The sequence below is a fragment of the Uranotaenia lowii genome, chromosome 2, assembly GCF_029784155.1.
Source record: "Uranotaenia lowii strain MFRU-FL chromosome 2, ASM2978415v1, whole genome shotgun sequence".
In the NCBI taxonomy this organism is placed as follows: domain Eukaryota; kingdom Metazoa; phylum Arthropoda; class Insecta; order Diptera; family Culicidae; genus Uranotaenia; species Uranotaenia lowii.
In genome coordinates this window covers 282158083-282180461 of record NC_073692.1, presented here as the reverse complement: position 1 = coordinate 282180461, position 22379 = coordinate 282158083, and the positions used below count along the sequence as shown (strand labels likewise).

At 38.4% G+C, this 22379-nt stretch overlaps 1 protein-coding gene across 1 annotated transcript in view; it reads right to left on the bottom strand.

The window, feature by feature from the left end:
* Window positions 1-3473: 3473 nt before the first annotated feature.
* LOC129742442 (receptor-type guanylate cyclase Gyc76C-like) overlaps window positions 3474-22379 on the bottom strand; it is a 297360-nt gene continuing 278454 nt past the window's right edge. The window contains exons 11-15 of the mRNA XM_055734340.1: window positions 17237-17569; window positions 16814-16979; window positions 16441-16750; window positions 15988-16381; window positions 3474-6868 (exon numbers count right to left, since the gene is read on the bottom strand). Of these exons, the coding sequence (XP_055590315.1) occupies window positions 5468-6868; window positions 15988-16381; window positions 16441-16750; window positions 16814-16979; window positions 17237-17569 (2604 nt within the window). The 3' untranslated portion in view covers window positions 3474-5467. The remainder of the gene's footprint in view (window positions 6869-15987; window positions 16382-16440; window positions 16751-16813; window positions 16980-17236; window positions 17570-22379) is intronic.

Sequence of the window (22379 nt, the reverse complement as noted above, 5' to 3'; positions counted from 1 at the left end):
GCACTAGCTGTGTTTATTACTGAGGCAGAATCTAACACCAATGGTGTTGTTTTGGCAAGAAATCCAGAACAGTTGCGATTGGTTGAAGTCACCAAGAAGAATAACATTACATGCAGGGATTTGTTGCATTAGACTGAGTCGATTTGGGGTCATTTTGGAATTTCTCAAACCCTGGGGTCTAAAAAGCTTCATCTTGGTCTAAAACTCATCCATGATTTTACAAATTTTTAAGTAACGTTTACATGAGTAAATTTGAACTTTGTATTCGTTGGTGGTCAGGTAAAAGAGCTTCCAAGTTGGCATGAGTGGTGCGTCCCGATGTCCAATTATGTTTACTTGTAGGCCCCAGCGGTGGTCGAATCTGGTAGCATCTACTTAAGTGTCATACGAGGCCCAAGACCTTCCATTAGCTTGTCAAATTAGGTTGACTCTCTCTGTTCATCATCTTTCCTGATTCTTATCACATCACGCATAATTTGCGAGATTTCGTCGACTATAGCACGCCACGACTGTTCGTCGTGACACATTTCACTCACAATGTTTTCAGCGTTCAAAGTTTGAAGTTGTTGACGCCTAGAATTGAACCAGGGACAGGCAAAGATAGCATGTTCTGCCGGTTCCTCCGTATCTACGCATTCCGGGCAATAAGGCGAGCTGATAAGTTTAAACCGATGAAGGTATTGCTTAAAGCACCCATGACCCGAAAGAAACTGCGTCAAGTAGAAGTTGACCTCTCCATACTTCCGATTTACCCAGTCTGAAAGTCGCGGGATTAGTCTATGCGTTCATCTTGCGTTGTTCGATGCGTCCCATTGCTCTTGCCACTTGACCATTGATGCTGCTCGTTGAATTTTACGCACTCCTCTAACAGCGTTAACCCCTCATTATACATGGCATTCCAAAGGTCCGAGTATGGAACCCTATGGAACACCCGCTGTTAGGGCAGTAGATCGTAACCCAGTTTCGGTGTCGTACGTCAGGACTCGATTTTCGAAGAAGCTTCCAATTATCCTGCAGAAGGTATTGGGAACACGCATCCTGTGAAGCACTTTGGCAATCGCTTCTCAGCTGGCATTGTTGAAGACATTCTTAACGTCGATTGTCTCAATGGCGCAGTGACGAACACCTGTCCGCTTCGCGTACTCTGTCACCATTCGGATGGCGTCCACCGTAGATCTCCCTTTCCGAAAACCGAACTTTCTGTCCGACAGTCCACTTTCGCCTTCTGTGTTGATAATAAAGTGAACAGTCATTTCGGTTTTTCCGAATCACTTTGACTGAGAGTCGGGGGTATTTTTGTAGACCGGTATCCTTCCATCCGTTTCAGCTTTACAGGAGTTTGCCCTTTATTCGTTGTCCGCTAAAAACCCTCCTTGAGGACTAGCTAGCCGAGAGTGCATCAAGCACGTCAACGGCTTCCTCGAAAGGGGAGTGGCGCTTAAGTCATTGCACAATGGGGATTTTCAAGCCAAAAATGGTACCCAATTCAGGCAAGAACGTCTCGCTAAAAAACAACCACTCTTCTTGTAAAAAAAAACACCCCAGTGAACATTTTGGTCTGTATATTTCAGTTGTTTCTGAGATATACACACTTTTGTACAATCTGAAAAAATTGTATAGAATATTCTATATGAGCCTGTACGTACCAAAGTGGAGGCAATATACGGACCAAATTTTGCTCACCTTGAAAATATAAAACTTTGTATTGCGTTTTAAACAATTTGACAGCAACTTTACTTTGCATAAAATCTTAGGATTGTACAACTTTCAACTTTACATTGCCTGTCTTACAATTTGATTACAATTTCCTTTAGCAGGTAGCCTGACGTTTGTACAACTTTCTTCGCCATTTAATACAATTTATTGTTACTGTATCCCAAAGCAATTATATTTTTCCCTTATTACGATTTTACTATGAATCGCCGTGAACATAAATACAATAGAATTTAATGTTTACTGCGAAAAAAAATTGAACCATACACAACAACTTTATGTGTCTCTTTTCGCTCAGTCTCGAACTCACAACGTTCCGATCCCTCTCCTTCGATACTTCCTCGGCGCCATTTCATGTAGATGCAAACAAGCGAATTTGTTCATGTACAGTTGAGAGTGCCGTTTAAAAGTCAATTGATCGTATAAAATACCACTGACTGCATCATTTCGGACTCCAAATCTATTTATAGATGCCGTTTCCTGATATGCAACTTTAACCAATCTCATAGATGATTCTTTTACAATCAATAATTGTATTCAGCGCTGTGCGATCTTAGCTAGATATTTACTGTACTGTTAAACAATTCGACAATCTGCAGATGTTCTTACAATTACTTTACGACATTTCATGGAAATAATATGTCATCAAAGATTGCAAGCATGAAAAATTGCTTAATTGTACAGTGGGATATAATATTGAGTTTTACACAATTCTACTGCAATTCAAAACAACTTTAGCGATCTTTCTAAACGATCAACAAAATATTATCGTTTATAATGAACTGTAAAAACCATAAACGATAAAATATAATTTGGTTTAGCTACAACATGATGTTTATACAATTCCAATCTTAACTGGATGCTTTTACAATCTACAATAAACACTATTTTACGATTTCTGGGTTTCTGGATTCGTTTATTACAGAACCGGATTTTTTAAGCGTCGCCTGTGTTTTTGCAAACGCCGACTGTATGTGCCACTTTTTTCATTTTTATAATTTTTTTTAAATTTAAACTGCCTTCATTTTTGCATCAAAATTCGTCAAGGATTTCCAATTTTTGCAATCGTTGACATAAGATGATTACGATATTGCTAAGCATAGGAATTGCATTATTAACAATTATTTACCGATTAATTAAATCTCAATAAGCGACTTTGAATGACATGTATGAATAGATTGTTTAAATTCCATTATACGATTTTCTCACAATTACTGTACGACCTTTCATGGAAATAATATGTCATCATAGATCGCAAGCATGAAAGATTGCTTAATTGTACAGTGGGATTAAATATTGATCTTTACACAATTCTACTGGGATTTAAATCAACTTTATTGATCTTTCTATACGATTAACAAAATGTTATCGTATATAATGAACTATACAAACCATAAACGATAAAATATAACTTGGTTTAGCTACAACATGATGTTTATACAATTCCAATTTAAACTGGATGCTTATACAATCTACAATGAACACTGCTTTACGATTTCTGGTTATCTGGGACTAGGAATCAAATTGTCTACACCGCTTTCTGGTAAAATGACTCCAAACGTCTCATTTTGCTCGATTTCCCCTATTTTTTGGGTGATCCCGCACCAGAAGCAGAGTAAGTTCTAAATTGTAAGTGAAACTTCAGCACTTTTGAGCACATCATCGACCACTTTTGGATTCCTGTAGAGTCACTCGTAAGATTGAAGACATTTCGGCGTAACAAATAATACACAGTAGGCAATCAATTTGTTTTTGATTCGATATTTTGATTTTATTTAATAAATATACACTGCTTACATTGCATTCATTGCCCTATTTATAGTTAGATATAATGTACATTTTTGACACATTGTTTTGTAGTCTCTTGCCTTCGCTCTAACTTTTTGTAGCTTTCTGTGTGTATAGGAGGTGTTTTCAACTTTTGAAGAATTTAATGCTTTTGCTTTTGATCAGATTTAAAATTCATCCAGACATTTTTATAACTTATTGAAAAAAGAAACTGATATATTGGACATCTTACTGAAAACGTTACAAAAAAATGAAACAATGTTTTATTTGAGACAAATGTTTTTCAAAAGTTGACGAATTATTTTTGTCTCCGTTCTGCTGTTTCTATGTTAATTTTTCCATGATTTGTCGTGAAAAAGAAATTTAAAATGAAAATTCACAGAAATGCTAACACTCTTCCACGAGCTAAAGCCTCTTTGCTTAAACATGGCTTTCGTAAGAGAAAATAATTGGTAACTTTCAATCTATCTGTGATTATTTTTTCTTCATTTTTTTTTTTTTTTTTGACCAAGATAATGTTTTATTCAATAATCCTTTTTATTACTCATTTTTTTTATCTAGGTAGTTTCGCACTAAATCTTAAAACGAACTGCAATCACAGCGCCTCTTAATTTAAAGTACACGCACACGTATTTGGACACCCATAGTTATGGCCAGCATAGAACTGATATTTTGTTCGAAAAACTTTGTTCAACTTATTTTCAGGATATACATTTAGATTGTGACTGTATGCTGTACAAAGACGCCCTTATCAGGAAAAGCTTGTAACAGATTTCACCAATCGAAGTATGAAGGATGAATGGCATAGTTGCTACACTTTTAGTTTGACTGTTGCAATTATTTTTTGAATCTCGTTGAATTACTAGAATTGACTTAGAGTCTACGACCATTTAAAAACACGTAAGCGTAACCGACCGGTACTATTGGAAGATGTCTGGTGGTAAAAAAAACTAGTAGAAAACTAAACACATGAAGAAATCATCTGTGACAAACATAACATGCTGTCGAACGATTCTTAATGCTATAGCGTTTTTGTTTATCCTATTTCACAGCCTATGATTCATTAAAAGACTACTCTAACTGATCAACGAACAAATTGGAAATCTAATTTTACAATAGGTTTTCTTTTGAATCCTTCACAAATCTATCGTTCAGAGGCCGAACGTTACTTATTTCTAAAGATTTTTTTGTTTTTATTCAGCTGTGTCCGGACAGCACTCATCTTCTTGTGGAAGCTATACATTTGCAATTCTTAGATAATGTTGTTGCCTATGAAAACCTGCAGTTTGATTGCGGATGGCACATGATTTTTTATGCTTTTCACAACTATTTTTACTTCATTTACAGATTATTTTTGTTGGTGAACAGAATCGAGGAAATCTTTACTCAACAATAATTTTTGTTTGTTTTCACCTTAGGTGAACATTAGTGGCACAAGCGGAAAACAGGAACTTTTTAGAACAATTTTTTTTAAATAGGTAGATACAAAAAGGGCTTCAACTAAAAGATATTGACTGATATAAATTGACAAATTAAGTAAGACCAAAAAGAAGTAATCAAACTGAATTTAGAAAGAATATTAGCAAATTGATATTCCATGCTACATTTTAGCATAGGGATTATCATTCCATTATCAAAAGAGCTTGTTTGGATAAAGTTTCAATTTAAAATTTTACCAGTCACATTTCACATCCAAAAAACAAAATGCCTTCTTTGGCCATACCGTTAAAAAAACTCTAGGATAATTAAAAAAAGAAAATCGAAGACTTTTAAATGTTACCAAGAAAAGATTTTCTGAAATCTTAGGTTTCCTACAATCCTTGTTCCTTTCAATTTAAATATATGAACTGTTACGTCAAGTAAAAAAACGTACAATTTTCACCTTTGAAGTGAAACGTTACAACACTCACACGTATATGAATAAATTTTTCTATGTACATGAAATTGTCGCTAGTTAGTGCCAGCATCAAACCATGCTTTCCTTCTCCGGCGTTGACTGGAGTTCGCCGAATCCGGGCACACCCGGAACTCCCGGAAGAACAGCCACCTTTCGTAAACTAGAATCGCTCGCCTTGTACCCATTGCCCTGAATAAAACCCACCAGCCAAGATTTGATCGAACTCCGGGTCAGAGATTTCTTGCTGCAGCTATCCTCATCGGGGGCTCCCACATTCTCCAGCGAGTACCACCGTTTTTGGGTGCTAAGGCAATCCTCCTGACCCGGAGTCACCAGCGAAGTCTGCCGCACCAGCAGTGGACAGTGTGACTCTTCGTTGTTACCCCCGCCGATAGAACCATTGCAATTGTTGTTAAGATATTTGTACACATCCTCTGGACCACTTCCGTTGTCTTCATGCAGAGTCGATATGACCATTTTCTCCCCTCGATCCCCGTCGATCGATTCACTGCTGATGGTGGAAACTCCGGCGTCCAGTGAGAATGAACCTTTCTGTGCATTGCGAGGTTTCTTTTCCATTTTAATACTTTCCAATCGCTTCCGGATGTCGTTAGGAAATGGATCCAACGAGCGACTCTCCCGCAGAAACGTCCCTGAGCTGCAAATCTTACGGTAATCCTCCGTCGATGCGATCGACCTAAGCTTATTCCTAATTTTCTTACTACTACTATTGTTAAACATGACTTTCTTCACTAGACTATCACTAGATTCGGTTTTGTCTATTGCATTTCGCTGATCTAAAGTACTTTGGGAGTCGTCATTAATGTATAGTGGAATTTGTTCTAACCTTCGTTGAATGGCACGAGGCGAGTCCCGCATCGACGGTCCAAACACCGAACCCTGGAGGCTGTAATTGCTTTCGAGATCTTTGTGGGCACTAGACTGCCTGCGACTTCCGGTTATGTAATTCGCTATAGCAGTCATGCTGGGCTGCCGGGAGTCGTAGGTAAGCTTGGGTGAGCGCCTGGGTCGACAAAACAGAGGCGGAGGTAGATCCCGGACGTCAACCGGTTGCTTCTGGATGGCATCTTCATTGGCGGATTCCAGCCAATACGTCATAACCTCACCCTTCCCCTTCATGGCGATCATGCCCCTCTCGATTGTCACGTAGCCACCCAAGCTATCGAGAGCCTCCTTACACTGCGGCGATATGTGGATCTTCAGCGGCTCTCCGTTTGACTCCATTCGGGATGCTGTGTTAACCGTATCTCCGAAAAGACAGTAGCGAGGCATCGTAAGTCCTACCACTCCAGCAACTACCGGACCCGTGTGAATGCCTATGCGGAGCTTAAGTGTTTCGTTGGGCCTATGTGAGATCCGGTGGGTTCGGACGGCTTGCAGCAGCTCCAGAGCCATCGAGGCAATCTCTCCGACGTGCCGATTGCCGTTGGTGATCGGAAGACCGGATACCTGAAAGGAGAAAGTATTTACCCATGTAAATTATTGTATGGCGATAAATTTGGACGTATCCCCTAGGAATACTTCGCTAGAGATCTACAACTCCATCCAACATACGATGTAATAAATATAAACAAAAGTTTGGAACAAGCACTTTCCTGGACTACAATTGTGATCCTCTTTCAGATTGTAAAAGAAGATAATTAAATAAAGGGAGCTTCCATTTTTAGTTTAACTTTAAGCTGATAAATTTTTCTGAAAAGAAAACCTTCAGTTCCTGCATTAGTGTAATTTAAGATCATTAGAATTAAATCTGGAGAGCTTAATTCGAAGAGGCATGATATCTTGTACTAGGCCTAGGATCAATTTTTGTCTGCAGCGCATAACATTTCACAGGTTTTGAATTTCCCATACAAATTTGGGACAGTCTACTGAATACTTATCACAGAAACCTGGTTGAACGATAATATAATACTTCGAAATACTCCATCTATCGTTGTGATCGCAGCTGAGAGACGAGCCCAGCACTAAGAGGAGGAGGTGTCTTGATCGCCGTGTAAAGTTAACTTAACGCAATTCCTTTGGTTTTAGATAACGGAACATTTAGAACAAACCGCTCTAAAAATCAATTTAGGTTGGAGTTCTCTTTATCTATGTTGCATTGATCTACGACCAAATAGCTGCCTCCGTAACTACGAATCTCATATCGCCACTGTTCAACAAATGATGAGCTTGATTTCTGCACGAGATTCCTTCATCGTGGTGGGTGATTACAATCTTCCACACCTTTAATGGACCTTCGATCGCGATCTCAACTTTGCGGTATACCGAACAACAATACGCGTTCCTTGGACCAATGTTCCGAAAATCACTCGGAAAAAACGCTCATGATAGGTTTCTTGTTGGAAAAATTCAAAGCCGAATGCTGCTGCCTGTAGTTCCCTAGAGAGTCGGCAGAGCGACAAAGCGAGGTCAATGTAAACAAGATTCAATAGCGAGAGCGGATTCGCATGGTGTATTACCCAGTAAGCGCGTCCTCTCAGAAATCGACAGAGCATGCAAAAAATTGAGGGTTGAGTCACCGAACTTAGAATAAAACGGGTAATTTCGGTTTGTCCTGCCGAGATACCAAGAGGCAACGAATACGATCGCGTACTTGCGAAATCAGTTTGAATTGTACACTCGTACGGTGTGCTCACATTTTATCCCCGTCTTTCTTATATGCGTGCTTTCAATCGTAGCAGTCGACTTCTCAGGCAGGCAAACAAGCGTCTCGAAGGGAAACATACGATTCGGATTGTTTTCGTGTGTTTCTCTGGAGGGCGAGACTTAGATTATTTCGTGGCACTCACCCAAGGCACGCGTATGATGTGTTCCTCTCTGCCGATTAGATGATGCAAAATCGTTAGAGAGATCGATACCATCCCTCTATCGATTTGAGTTACCTCTCTGTCGATTCATGTTTACTGGGTAGAAATGATTGAGACACTTGCTGATACAAGATCCAATTCGAAAATCCACTCACTCTCTCATTCAAACTCAATCTATCGGCCTTGCATCGGTTTATACTGCCAAAGCGGCAGATGCGTATGTACATACTGCCTGCGTGTTTGAATCACTATTTAACAGCAACAACAAAGCAAGATGTATCAAACAGACAGCATTCGATCATCGATCAGTAAACGAGTGAGTTAGTGAGTGATTGAGCAAGAAAAATTATTGAGTGAAAAAAGAAGCTGAAAATCAGGTAGCTCCTCACTCAGTTGAGAATTCCAACTAGTGATGTCAACCTTCCTGATTTTGTCTAGATCTTCTAGACTTTTTGAATTTTTGCCAGATATTTATCCAGGTTTTCAGACTTTTGACATATCTTCCAGACAATTCCAGACTTTTAGGTCAGGACATAAATTGTTCTAAGAAATTACGAAAATTCAAAATGTTCATGGTATAATATGACAGGAAATGAGAAGAAATTAGGAATTGTAAATTCAGAAGCGTTTGAAAGCTATTAATTATGGCAAACGCTTCGAAGATGTTAGTTTATTGTATAAAAAAAATTGTATAAGATCAACGGATCAAATTTAGATCCTAATGATAACTTAATAATAGGTTACATATAACATTAAAATAAATCTAAGTTTCTCTTGACTTGATCAATATGTTTCTATGGAAAACATTTCTGGGAACGTCAAAGTCAAAGTACTCCGAAAAAACGGTTGAAGGTTTTCAGGATGCCTATAAGGGTATATACGGGCGCCAGTATTGGCGAAAAATTGGCCTCAGCCATAACCTAAAAATTTGATGAGCTGACGGCCTCACCAGTGATGCTAGGCGCGTTACTAAAACCAGTATTTGTTTTTTTTTAAACTAATTATAATATTTCTGAATTGATTAAATTTTTTAACAATCAACAGCTAATCGTTTGAATTCATTACGGGGCGTCTCTAATAAAATTGATGAAGATAAGCCATCTTCCGCTAATGAATTTTCAAGGTGAATTTAAAACATCTGAAAAATATTTTCATGTACTGCTCGGTAAAGTAAAAAGAGTTGTTTCCACATTCTAAACGAATGCAAAATCATTCACTGTTACAAAAAAAAGTAAATTAATAAAAGCCACGTTGATGTTGACTATGAAAATAATAGCCTGCATGCTCTGATTATTTATAACATTTTCACATAATTCGCTACATCGTTTAAGGCCGATGACATAGTGAATACGATGCGATGCGATGCGGTGAATGCGATTCAATGCGGTGAACCACATTTGATGAAAATGTATGTGAATCGCTTAAACCTGACATACTCAACGCGGCGAAGCAGATGTCAATTTGTTCCGCCGCTCGAGTTCGCATAGGCTGCGTCCGTAAATTTTCCGCCAATTCGCATCGCATCGCACTCACTATGTCATCGGCCTAAGTGTGCGATACAGACAGTTGTTATTCAGTTCAGATAAATGTTGCGTTTAATTTCATGAAATCTAGGGGAAAGTTGCAAATTCTCAGTACTCATGAAAACGTTTTTCAATAAAAATTCAATTTAAAATATAATCATTTTCCAAATATCAATGCACTTGGCAGCCCTGACCACCCAAAAAAATCAAAACACGAGCATCTGTGTGTCGCTTTTCCACAGGGCGAATTTGTCGATATTTGTACCGCAAAATCGCGTTTATCGTACGCCCTTCTCAAAAGTTGATTCTGTTCTCCCATGGTTTGAGGTTAGGGCTGAGGCCTCCTGCTAAGGTGGTGTTCGTGTAAAACTGTCAATATATCCTAATAAGAGCGCTGTTAGCCCCATAGTTATTCAGCCGAACGGGAACGTAGAGTTGCAGATTCTGGTTTCTCAATCCTCGCGGTCGCACCTTGAGAGGAATAGCTTCCAGCAGCACGGGACAGTCAATCCCATCAATCCCGGGATAGCGTTTCTTCGGACTTGAAGCGTGTCTAAGTTTATCAGCCGGCAACGATTCTCATAACTGGGCAAACGAAAAGGATCTTGCCAGTTCAGGTGTCGAAGGGCATATCGCATGAAGCGCCGCTGGATAGCCTCGATTCGTTCAACCCAATTCTGGTAGAAAGGGCATCAGGCAGCGGAAGCATACTCAAGAACGGAACGGACTATGCTACAATATAAGCTTTTTAAGCAGTACACATCTTTGAATTCTTTAGCCACGCGAATCAAGAAACCAAGATTTCAGGAGGCTTCGTCTACAACGTAGTTCGTGTGAGTCTTAAACTCAAGCCGTTGATCGAGAATAATACCCAGATCATTAATTAGGTCAACCCGGGAGATTATTTCATCCCCTAGAATGTATTCAGCATAAAGAGGGAGACGCTTGCGAGGAAAAGATATAATCGAGCATTTACTGCGATTTAGCGGCAGGCAGTTGTTGTCGTACCAGTCAGCAAAAATGTTGAACTGCCGTTGCAGGCAATCGATGTCGTCTTTACCATTGATGGTGTGATACAGTTTCAAATCATCGGCGTAAGCGAGTTTTGGTCCATCGAGAAGCGAGAGAACATCATTGAAATAGATGACGAAAATTATTGGTCCTAAATGGCTTCCTTGCGGCACTCCGGAAGAGCCGAGAAACTGTCTCGAGAAGGATTCTCCAGTATGAACGGACAATTTTCGTCCCGTTAGGTAACTCCGAAACCACTCCAGTAAAGATCCACAGAAGCCCAAGCGACCTAGCTTTGCGAGAGCAGTCTCGTGGTTCACTTTATCAAATGCAGCAGAGAAATCTGTATAAATAAATCTGTTTAAATAGCATCGGTTTGAGTCTTCAATGCATAGCTTTCTTGTACAAAAGATGTGAACGTCAGTAAATTTGTGATAGTTGATCGTTTAGGCATGAAACCGTGCTGATCGTTTGAAAAGTGGTGCTTGCAGAAAGAGTAAGACAGAACACGTAACTTATAGTGACAGGAACAAACGATTTGTGGATATCTGCAACATTTCGATCTGGCGACCAAAAAAAAGATCACCACTATGAAAGGTAGGCTATCCGATATTTCTTTAAAAATCCTGACAGTTTTTTTAAATCTTCGAGACTTTTTCTAAAAACAGTTGACAACCCTGATTCCAACTGGAGAAGGAACTTGTCTTTTTCAAATCTTATTTCTTTGATTCTCGGAGCAACACAATCTTTGCCCCGCTGGGAGATAAACCAACCGACAACTCAGGTTTTGCTTTCGCTGTTGAAATCGTTTCAGTGTCTCTCATGAGAATTGAGTGATATTCGGAACACTGTCTTGGACCTTGCCTTCTCAAACGATCCCGTCAACGTGAACGTTTTTGAATCACCCATTTCGATTATTCCTGTCGACCGACATCACAAGCCGTGCATTTTATGTCTTGAGGTCGATAACAGTAAAAGTACTCAGTTAGAGCCCGTTGGAGACCTCGACTTAGATCTGGTTGCCGCTTCTTTCGGATCAACTGAATGGGACTCTGTAGGAGCTGCTGGCAGTGTGAATTCCGCTGTTGAGATTTTCTACATGAAACTCTACTCTGTTTTGGAAAACATCGTATCTTTGAAACGTTCTCAGAGATTCGAACAAACGAGACATCCATGGTGGAACTCTGAACTTAAACACCTCCAAAATCATCTCATGATATAAACTTGCCCATTCCACGCTTCTGTGAACAAGATGTGTATGAGAAGTTGTCCACAGTAGACGCAACGAAAGGTTCTGGTCCTGATAGCATACCTCCCGTGATTTTGAAACATTGCGCTGCATCTTTAGCTGCCCTGAGTTGTTGCATCCTTATCCGTTCTCTAGCCTAGAAAACTTTTCCTAGTTCTTGGAAAGTTGCTTCCATCACTCCAAAACATGAATCGGGCTATGCTCACTGTGTAGAAAATTATCGCTCCATCTCAGTTTAAAATCAATCTCGAAAATTTTTGAATCTCGGAATCCCAACATGGATTCGTGAAGAAAGGGTCGACTGTTACTAATTTGATGCACTACGTTAGTTTCCTTAGTAATAGGTAATAGCTTAGAGAAAGGTTGCCAAGTTGATTCAATCTATATCGAAAGCTTTCGACCGTGTCCCGCACATAATCCTTATTGCATAGATGGATCGAGTTGGTTTCCCAGCTTAGTCACTCGATTGGATTGTATCATACCCCAACGTCATGCTTTCACAAAAATTAAACACGTTCGGTCAAGAACATTTGCAACGCCATCTTCCGTGTTCCACAAGGAAGTCACCTTGGTCCTCTTCTGTTCGTAATATTCGTGAATGACTTGTGTCAAACGCTCAGTCCAACACACTGCTCTTTGCAAAGATGACCCGAAGCTGTTGAGAAAGATTATCAGTGCTGTTGACTGTCGATTGGTAACAAACGGATCGGATAGCTGTACAGCCATGCATAAACCCCCCGAACAATACCTCAGGGTCGGATAAAGCTAACGCAAACAATGCCCAAGAAAACACTTTAACTTCACGTAATTTCCCACTTGATTTATCTACGAACATACTGGTAACTTTTGTGTCCCACTACCAATTTGCGGTTCTCAACCTTATCGTAACTCCTACCTTGAAGCAATGCTGTGGTACGGAGTGGTAAGGCCGCTGAACTATCCTTTTTTCCACTCGTCTTCGGAACGATACCTCAGTGTCGACAAACTAGCTGTTTGATACCACGATGTAACAGACCCCAAGGTGGGCGGCTTGACGAGCGACATTTTCAGCGTCGAATCAGTGCCGTAGGCGGACCGCGTGGGTTGCTTGGGTGCCTAGATAATCCACTGGTTGTGGCCTCGGAACAAGTTCCACAGTCAATCTTGGGATTTATGCGCTCCAGAAGTAGCCCTAACTGGGACGACAAGCTTCATAAAGATTGAAACATAAACTTCGGGGTCCTGGGAACATGTTGATGAATTTTCATGGTGAATGTCTACGCTGGCTACGAGTTTGGTTTTTGCGGTTACCTGGATGTCTCGATATTGACAAACTCACGGACACGGACTCACGGAGTCTTAACTACGGTTCTGAACTTTGCTCACAGACCACTTGAACGTACTCACCAAAAGTCGATGTGTTGACTTCAGCAACGGCGAACCAGAATGAGTTGTCTCAATGCGGATATTGACCTCTCAGCCGCGTATGGTAACTAGTGACGTCATCCCTATTTCGCCCCATCATGTTCCACAATATGCCATCTTTCAGGTTCTAATGGTAGCAGCCATCTGTTGGTGAAGTTCCGAACTTCTCCACTAGTTAGGTACTGGTAACGGTCCTCTGTTAGTGGGGTTCCGAACTTCTATGGTAGATGGTTGATATGAGTGTGGGTTGTCGTAGTGATTGAAGCAAGAAGGTCACTAATGGCAACCCAAGCACTTTCTTGGAGCTCTAAATTTATACACGCACAAGAATTCGATAGAATTGACAGATCCCTTACCGTTGGTACAGATTTCCCTTACATACTAGAACGTGTCAACATTTACATATCCTTGATGACACTTCGACAACGTCAGTTCCTTTGGACACCTTTTCACCGTACTGCATATGGCTAAAACCATCCTATCGATAAATGTTGTGGACTTTTTTACTCAGTGTACCATCTTTTTAATTTTTATATGTGTAAGCGTAGATTTAAATTAGTGTTAAGCCGTTTGTCTTAGTTTTAAGTCAAAGTCTGTACGGTTATCTAACCAAAGACGAACTTAATAAATAAAATAATGAATGCAACAATCCCAAGCAAAGCTTTCTGCCAATACCTCTCCGTTTCTTCCATTTTTTTTTCAAACTGCAAGTCCACATGACGAGATTCAGTGCATCTACAATTCTAGCGAAACTGAATCAGCTAGGTTTCCCTAATTGGGCCCTTGAGTCCATTACAAGCACCGACATGCCTTCACGAATATCAAGAACTCGCGCTCAAGAACGTTTGCAACCCCATATAAAGTTTCTCAAGGGAGTCACATTAGGCCGCTTTTTTAAATCTTTTTAAACAACCAATGCGCAACTCTTCTATCCAACACCTCTGCAAAGGGATTCGCAGCACTCGGGTTTCTTCGCCGAAAGAAATGGACTTTTAAGACTTTGTCTATGACGGCGCTTATGCACTAAAAGACACATAAATATTACTAGTCTTTTCGTAGTTTCAAGGGGTTTGCTGTCCAGGTAAGAGCTTCCTCTCAGAGCACACAATATTAAAGGGTGATATGGTCAAAATTTGGTCAATATCAACTTGACGTATTTCTTTCAATTTCGCATTTAAAAAACCTGAACACCCCTCATTTTGAAGGTGTGTGTGTAGAATTTTACTCCTATTTTGATTTTGGAATTCACTCTTCAGTTGTCAAAATGCCGTCCAATGAAGAAGAGCAGCGTATCAAAATTTTGCTCGCGCATCGCGAAAATCCGAGCTACTCGCACGCAAAGCTGGCAAAATCGCTAAAAGTTGCCAAATCAACCGTTACAAATGTAATTAAAGTGTTTGGGGAACGTTTGTCGACAGCCAGAAAGTCTGGATAGGGGGAAAATCGAAAACCGGAAGCCGCTGAGACGACAAAGAGAGTTGCCGGTAGTTTCAAGCGAAACCCTAACCTCTCTCTCCGAGATGCCGCAAATAAGCTGGGTGTATCGTCTACAACCGTGCATCGAGCCAAAAAACGAGCCGGACTATCGACTTACAAGAAGGTAGTGACTCCAAATCGCGATGATAAAAAAATACGACGGCCAAAGCGCGATCCCGGAGGCTGTACACGACGATGCTGACGTAGTTTGACTGCGTGGTAATGGACGACGAAACCTACGTCAAAAACGACTACAAGCAGCTTTCGGGACAGGAGTTTTAAACGGCAAAAGGAAGGGGAAAGGTAGCAGATATTTTCAAGCACATGAAACTGTCAAAGTTCGTGAAGAAATATCTGGTTTGGCAAGCCATCTGTACCTGTGGCTTAAAAAACAGCATTTTCATAGCTTCCGGGACTGTCAACCAAGAAATTTACGTGAAAGAGTGTTTGAATAAACGTCTGCTGCCTTTCCTGAAGGAACACGGTCGTTCCGTACTGTTTTGGCCGGATTTGGCATCTTGCCATTACGGTAAAAAGGCCATGGAGTGGTACGTCGCCAACAACGTGCAGGTGGTTCCCAAGGACAAGAAACCTCTCAACACGCCAGAGCTCCGCCCAATTGAGAAATACTGAGCTATTGTCAAGCGGAACCTAAAGAAGACAAAAAAAACTGCTAAGGACGAGCAGCAGTACAAGGCAAACTGGCTTTCTGCGGCGAAGAAGGTGGACGAGGTGGCTGTACAAAATCTAATGGCAGGGGTTAAGCGTAAGGCCCGCAATTCGGTTTTGGAAAAGCGGAAGCCTAACTGAATATTTTTCCTGAGTTTTATACTAATTAAACTTGAAAAAGAAATTTCATTTGATTTTTGAAATAAACGATTTCAGCGATTTACACGCGTTTTTCTTTGACCAAATTTTGACCGTTTCACCCTTTAACGACTCGAACGAGTTTAATTCAACTTCTTATTCCTTTCTACAATTTTGTACACATTGTGAAAAAAAAAATTAGCAAGGGAATTGATGAGTTATTGTCTAAAATTTAATTTGTAGTCTGCAGTCTGCAGCGTTATAACGATCTGCAAAATCAATACCACTTACCACCATGTACGCATCACCGATCGTTTCCACCTTGTACACATCGTAGCCTTTGATGATCCGATCGAACACCGTGTACAGATCGTTCAGGAAGTTGACCACCTGCAGCGGTGTACTTTCGGCTGACATCGATGTAAAACCAACAATGTCGCTAAAGTAGATGGTAACCGAATCGTACGAAACCGGTTCCACCCCGAGGCCCTTGGTCAGCTTCTCGGCCACCGGCTGCGGAAGCATCCGATGCAGCAAATCTTCCGTCTTCCGCTTTTCCTCGCAAAGCAACCGGGTTCGATCCTGCACGATTTCCTCCAGATTGTTGGCGTACTTTTCCATCATCTCCATCATCTGGTCCATGATGTTCTTCGATTTTCCTCCTCGCATCCGTTTTAAACGGTTCCTTGAAAAAAAAAACATGAATGTTAAATCAAATTTAGATGAAAATACTTTTCGAAATACCTAATCGTAGGAAAATCCGGCCTCTGTTCCGGGTTCTCATCCCAACAGTCCCGAATGCAGTTGATCACATAATCCGGTATGTCTTCGTCTTCTATGACGCTTTCGATGTCCGGACGAAAGGGCTCCTGCCCGGGTCCATTTTCAGCCTTAACGAGTTCCACTATTCGAATCGGTTCCAGATCGCCATACCCGAAGGGACCGCGTCGTCCAATAATTTCAAAAAGTATAATGGCGAACGCATACACGTCCCCCTTCTGGCTACCATAGATGCTCGGCTTCCGCAGGAACTCCGGCGCTTTCCAGAACAAATCTTCCGGAAGGAAATAGCAAATTTTATGAATTTGGAAATTAAAAAGAATCACTCAAAACTCACTTCTGTAGTGCTGATGTTCCCCAATCGATTCGTTCTCGGCACAGTGGCGAAGATCGTGAAGACCAAAATCGGTTACCTGCAGCATCCAGCGAGATGTCACGACACAGTTTGATGACTTTAGATTGCCATGGTAATTAAGTGCCGAACTGTGAATGTAGATCATTGCCTGCAATATGTATAATCAGTTGAAATCAGTTCTATGAATCTTTTACGAATAATAAATAAAACAAGGCGTGAAGTTAATTTAAGTCTATCTACCGTTAATTCGTATGAACCAAAAATATATAACTTTACAATCAACAACAAATGAATACCAGGAGAAAATTGGTGAATGATTTTCAACACGCACTATCTATTGCCCTGAATTATTAAACACGATGATTGCTGATTGAGAGCAGAACTGCGGTCTCCAAAGCAACTTACCTTAATCAAATCGTGCACCAGCGATGCAATAAATAAGTCATCCAGCTTGATGTCCTCGTTCTCGACGATATCGTACAGACTTCCCTTGGCGCAGTAATCAGTGACTAGTAGAATCCTCATCGGCTCGACACAGGCCCCGATGAAGCTGTTGATGTTGTCATGTCGCAATTCCCGCAGCAGCCGCATCTCTTTCATGATTTCCCGGGAGATGTCCTTCCGGCGGGAGAACTTAAGCTCCTTGATGCGAACTACCACCCCCCGGAAGCGGGCCGTCGGGGTGAATACCTGATTCGAGCAGCGGGAACCGAACGATTGGGCGCTGGCCAGGCTGAGCTGTTAGGAAATTAAATCGAAAGTAGCTTTTTGAAATTGAATTTCTGGGTGAGCGTAATGCACATTGTTAATAATATATGCTGATAATTGATAAAAAAAAAGTTAACAAAATAGCTTTTTCAATAGATATTTTTAAATAATTTTTATAAAGGCTGATTAATTTTTTTTTTTTTGAAAAACAACTGCATCTTGATTCCACGATTTTGTTGTTTTAATACCCTAGTACAGGGGTGAGAAACCCGCGGCCCGCGGGCCGCATGCGGCCCTCGAGACATGTTTGTGCGGCCCGCGAATCTTATCTCAAATTAAAATAATGTTACGATTTTTTTCTTTGATAGATTGTTAATTATCATAAAATAGCATTTCCTACAAAACCAAAAAAAAAAAAATATTTGCGAATAACTTGATATGCACGTCACTTGTTTGAATTTGCATTTGTTTGCATTTACATTAGTCCCATAATCATCTTGCCATCTTTTAATGGCATTGATGCAATATTATTTAGTGGAAACCGTAATAAAAGAATTAGTTAAGTCATTATTTTTCGTTTCAAGCAAAATTAAAATTGCATGATGAAGTGAAATAATTTTGTTCTTAATTAATGACAGACAAAAGGAAAGTTCTCTAATAAAGACTGGGTGAACGATTATAGATTTCTTATCGACATGACTAAGCGAAATTCTGATTTCTCGACAAAAACAGTATCTGTAATTCTGTGGTTCAACCCGAAAAGTTTGTAACGAATACATCATTTTTGTGTCTATGTTTCAATAACTGATTTTGTAAAATTTTGGCGTCCTGAACTCAAAACATTTCTCAGATTTCGTCTATCACTTCTAGTTTCAGTGATATGGCGGGTGAAAATTATTAAATTGATCAGTTTTGTGGGTACAATCGATTTTTCTTAAATGATAAACCAATAAACCTACATGAAAACCAAAAGCCGATTCTCAATTTATTAATTACCCTTCAATCAGTCAAGGACTCAGATATTGCCAAGATATTCTTGTATCAGGGATACAATGCTTTAAAAAAATGGAACACTACAATTTATAGAAAGTCCAAAAAATAAGAAATCATTAATGAAAGTTATTGAATATTGGAAATTAAGGATTTTAACGTATTCAACAACTTTGTTGAAGACTGCGAAATGACTTGACTGTTGGGTTTCAAAATATCAAAGATTCCATTTAGTTTAATTTTTCTTCTAAATTTCGTCGAAATTGCCGTTTTTCGCAGGTTCGGAAAAAAATAACTAAAATAAAACTTCCAAAACATTCTTCTCAGAAGTTAAAAAACATACAGTCTTAGGGAAAGTTAATCATTGAGTCAATAAGTATTTGCATTTTACATTGTTGTCAAAAAAGTGCACACATTGAATAACTTATAATTTACCTATTTTTTAAAGTTATCTCGAAAGATTAAGCTTACAAAAAAAAACTAATTAACTGGTTTAATCGCCGCGATGAATTGTTTGCTGTTTTCATCGACTTTTTTCGGCGAGGAATGAAACAAAATTACTTGCCAGTTGGTCCAAACGTTTCGAGCTACTTTTGGCTGTTCGCTCCTCTTCAGTGGACCTTAAATATAATTTATTTTCAATACAAATTTTCCATTTTACTAGATTATATAACTTACTTTATCTAGCGATCGTCTAACTACTGTTTGTTGTCTGTTGTTTGTTTTTGATGTTATGTTTACATTTATCTGTCAGTGTTCTGATCTTGGGTAAAATGGAGTTGTAGGCTGATTTAAAATTGATTGAGTCTTTCTGTTTGTTTACAACGTCATTGTCTCCTCTTATTTTGATGTGAAACATTTCTGCACAAATTCTAGTGTTGTATTTTGAGACTTTTTTCTAAAATAGTGGTGTTTTTGAAATCGAAAGCATGACCGTACTCTATACTATGTTGAGCAAGTCCTGTGCCTCCAACTCTTACATCCAAATCTTACATTGGTGAAACTAGTCAATTTTTACACAAAAGATTAGAACAGCATAAGAATGATGTAAAAAACAAAAAAGTTGGAGGCACAGGACTTGCTCAACATTGTATAGAGTACGGTCATGCTTTCGATTTCAAAAACACCACTATTTTAGAAAAAGTCTCAAAATACAACACTAGAATTTGTGCAGAAATGTTTCACATCAAAATAAGAGGAGACAATGACGTTGTAAACAAACAGAAAGACTCAATCAATTTTAAATCAGCCTACAACTCCATTTTACCCAAGATCAGAACACTGACAGATAAATGTAAACATAACATCAAAAACAAACAACAGACAACAAACAGTAGTTAGACGATCGCTAGATAAAGTAAGTTATATAATCTAGTAAAATGGAAAATTTGTATTGAAAATAAATTATATTTAAGGTCCACTGAAGAGGAGCGAACAGCCAAAAGTAGCTCGAAACGTTTGGACCAACTGGCAAGTAATTTTGTTTCATTCCTCGCCGAAAAAAGTCGATGAAAACATCAAACAAAAAAAAAAAAAAACTAATTGAATGTTAGGATTCAGCGCCTCTGAACAAGTCAAAATCAGTTCTGAATTTCCTTGCACCTTGGAAAAATGTATTCATATAAATTTCATAGGCAAATCATGTCAAACATTGATTAAATTGAGTGATTTTAATTCAAAATTAGGTATCCACATTACCAAAGTCATAAGATTTTCAAATTGAATTGATAAAATTTATGAAATCTGTAAAAATTTACAGAATCAAGAATGTTAACTGTAACTTTGATAAATCTGGTTAAAAATCGGTGAAATTAAGAATTTCCAATGATTTTGAAACTTTGCTCAACATCTCAATGCAATGATTTCATACGGAATATCAAATTAAAAAATATCACCGTTTATAGAAAAAAAGAGGCTTCAAACTTTTCGAAGATGCGCACAGGAAAAAAGTTGCCATGGTTAAGCTTCATGACAATTTTATATGGAAGTGATGACAAAAATACCTAAAATACCAAAACAGGTATTTTTTTCAGAAAACGGTTCAATTCTTTTTACGAACCATAGAAAGAATTTCAAAATATTTCGTTATGTTTAAATAAACGGGAAGCAAATGATTTTATGTAAAAATTAATATTCTCTTCACATTTCAAATCAATACACACAATTAAATTAATGATAAAGATTGAGTGATGAACCTCTTCAATTTCGTCTAGTTTATTCATCCTAAATTTAAATAAAAATTTTATACAAGTGCATGAATTCGTTTTAATTATCCGTTTCCAGATTTGTCTTTGCCTAATATAACGATATCAAAAATACGTAAAGCTCTGCGAACTATGACTACCTAAATTTTATTTTTATGCGGCCCGTCGAAAGAATTTTAATTTGAAAGTGGCCCGTTGCTTCAAAAGGTTGCTCACCCCTGCCCTAGTACATAGGTCGGCAACCTGCGGCTCGCGAGCCGCATGCGGCTCTTTGGATGTATAACTGCGGCTCTTTAGTTCAATGTGTGAAAATTTTGAAAATCCTTGAAATTTTCTAGAGTAAACGGACGCAACATAAGTTTTCCTTCAGTTCAGAAAATGTTTTCCAGGATTGAAAAAGAAATCAATAAAACAACTTTATAATCAACTAACAGCATCTTGTCAGTTTGCAACCAAGATGAGATTTAGAAATCACACGTTCTTCATAAAAGTCTGATATAACATTTGGAATCTTGGAGAAATTTTTCTTCGGTGGTATGGGAAGTTTTCCGTTGAATTTGTTTTCTTTGTTGTTATGATTTAATCGGATAAAAAACGAGCATTTTTTTAATCGTCAAATAAAGTCCTCACTGTTGAGATTATGAAATTGAGTTTATTTTTCTTGAATTGAATATTTTGAAAATAAATTTTCTTTACCACCGTTCTGATCAAATATGAAAATCAGATGATGATTTTAATAATGCTTTGAATACTGATTATAATTGTTATGTGCATTAAAATTTCTATCTTAAAACTATTTGTCTTTTAAATTTTACAAATATTGAATTCCCTCTCTCAATGATCCTTTTCAAATCCATGAAATCATTTCACAAATTTTCAAAATTTTCAAGTTTGTTAAAAAATAATTCGTGTATTTATTTGAAAAAGTAACTTTATTTGGTAAAGAAGCATTTTGTTCCATAAACTTTAAAATATCTTCTTAGAACTTTTACATCCTTTTTTTATTCTAAACTTTATTCCTTTATCATGTTTCTGAAATTATTTTTAAAACGTCATGACTGTTTTAAAAGTTGATTTTGATTTCTGAGTCTTTATCAGAATTTTGGTTTTGGTTTGTTCTATTAAGTGATGAACAAAAATGTCAAAAACTAAAACTATTATGTATGATCTAATATTGTACACGAAGATCAAAGATAGCTATCAAAACTTTCATTGGATATTTATACATCATTGGATGAATCTTTTCGTGATGATTCAAAAAATCCAAGATACACTGAAAAATAGCAAATCTGGCAAGAGTTTAAAGTAGGTATTTAAAAAAATTAGTTTGATTGTTTAAAATTTTTGAATTTGTTTTCTTTCAGAATATTCAAATATTAAAATAAATTTATCATACAACGAATCTTATATCTTCATAATCGGTTAACATTTTCGACCAAATTTAAAATATGAATTTGTGATTAGTATTCAAAGAACATGATATATTTGAGCCTCAGAGATTTAGACATTATTTTTAAGTTTTCATCAGTATGGAGAAAAAACAACTTGAAAGGGTTTACGATTTTGAACAAAGTTGAGAATTTAAACTTAAACCACTAAACTTTCGTTTTCAAAAAATATAATTTACCTTTTTTTTGTTTCCACAA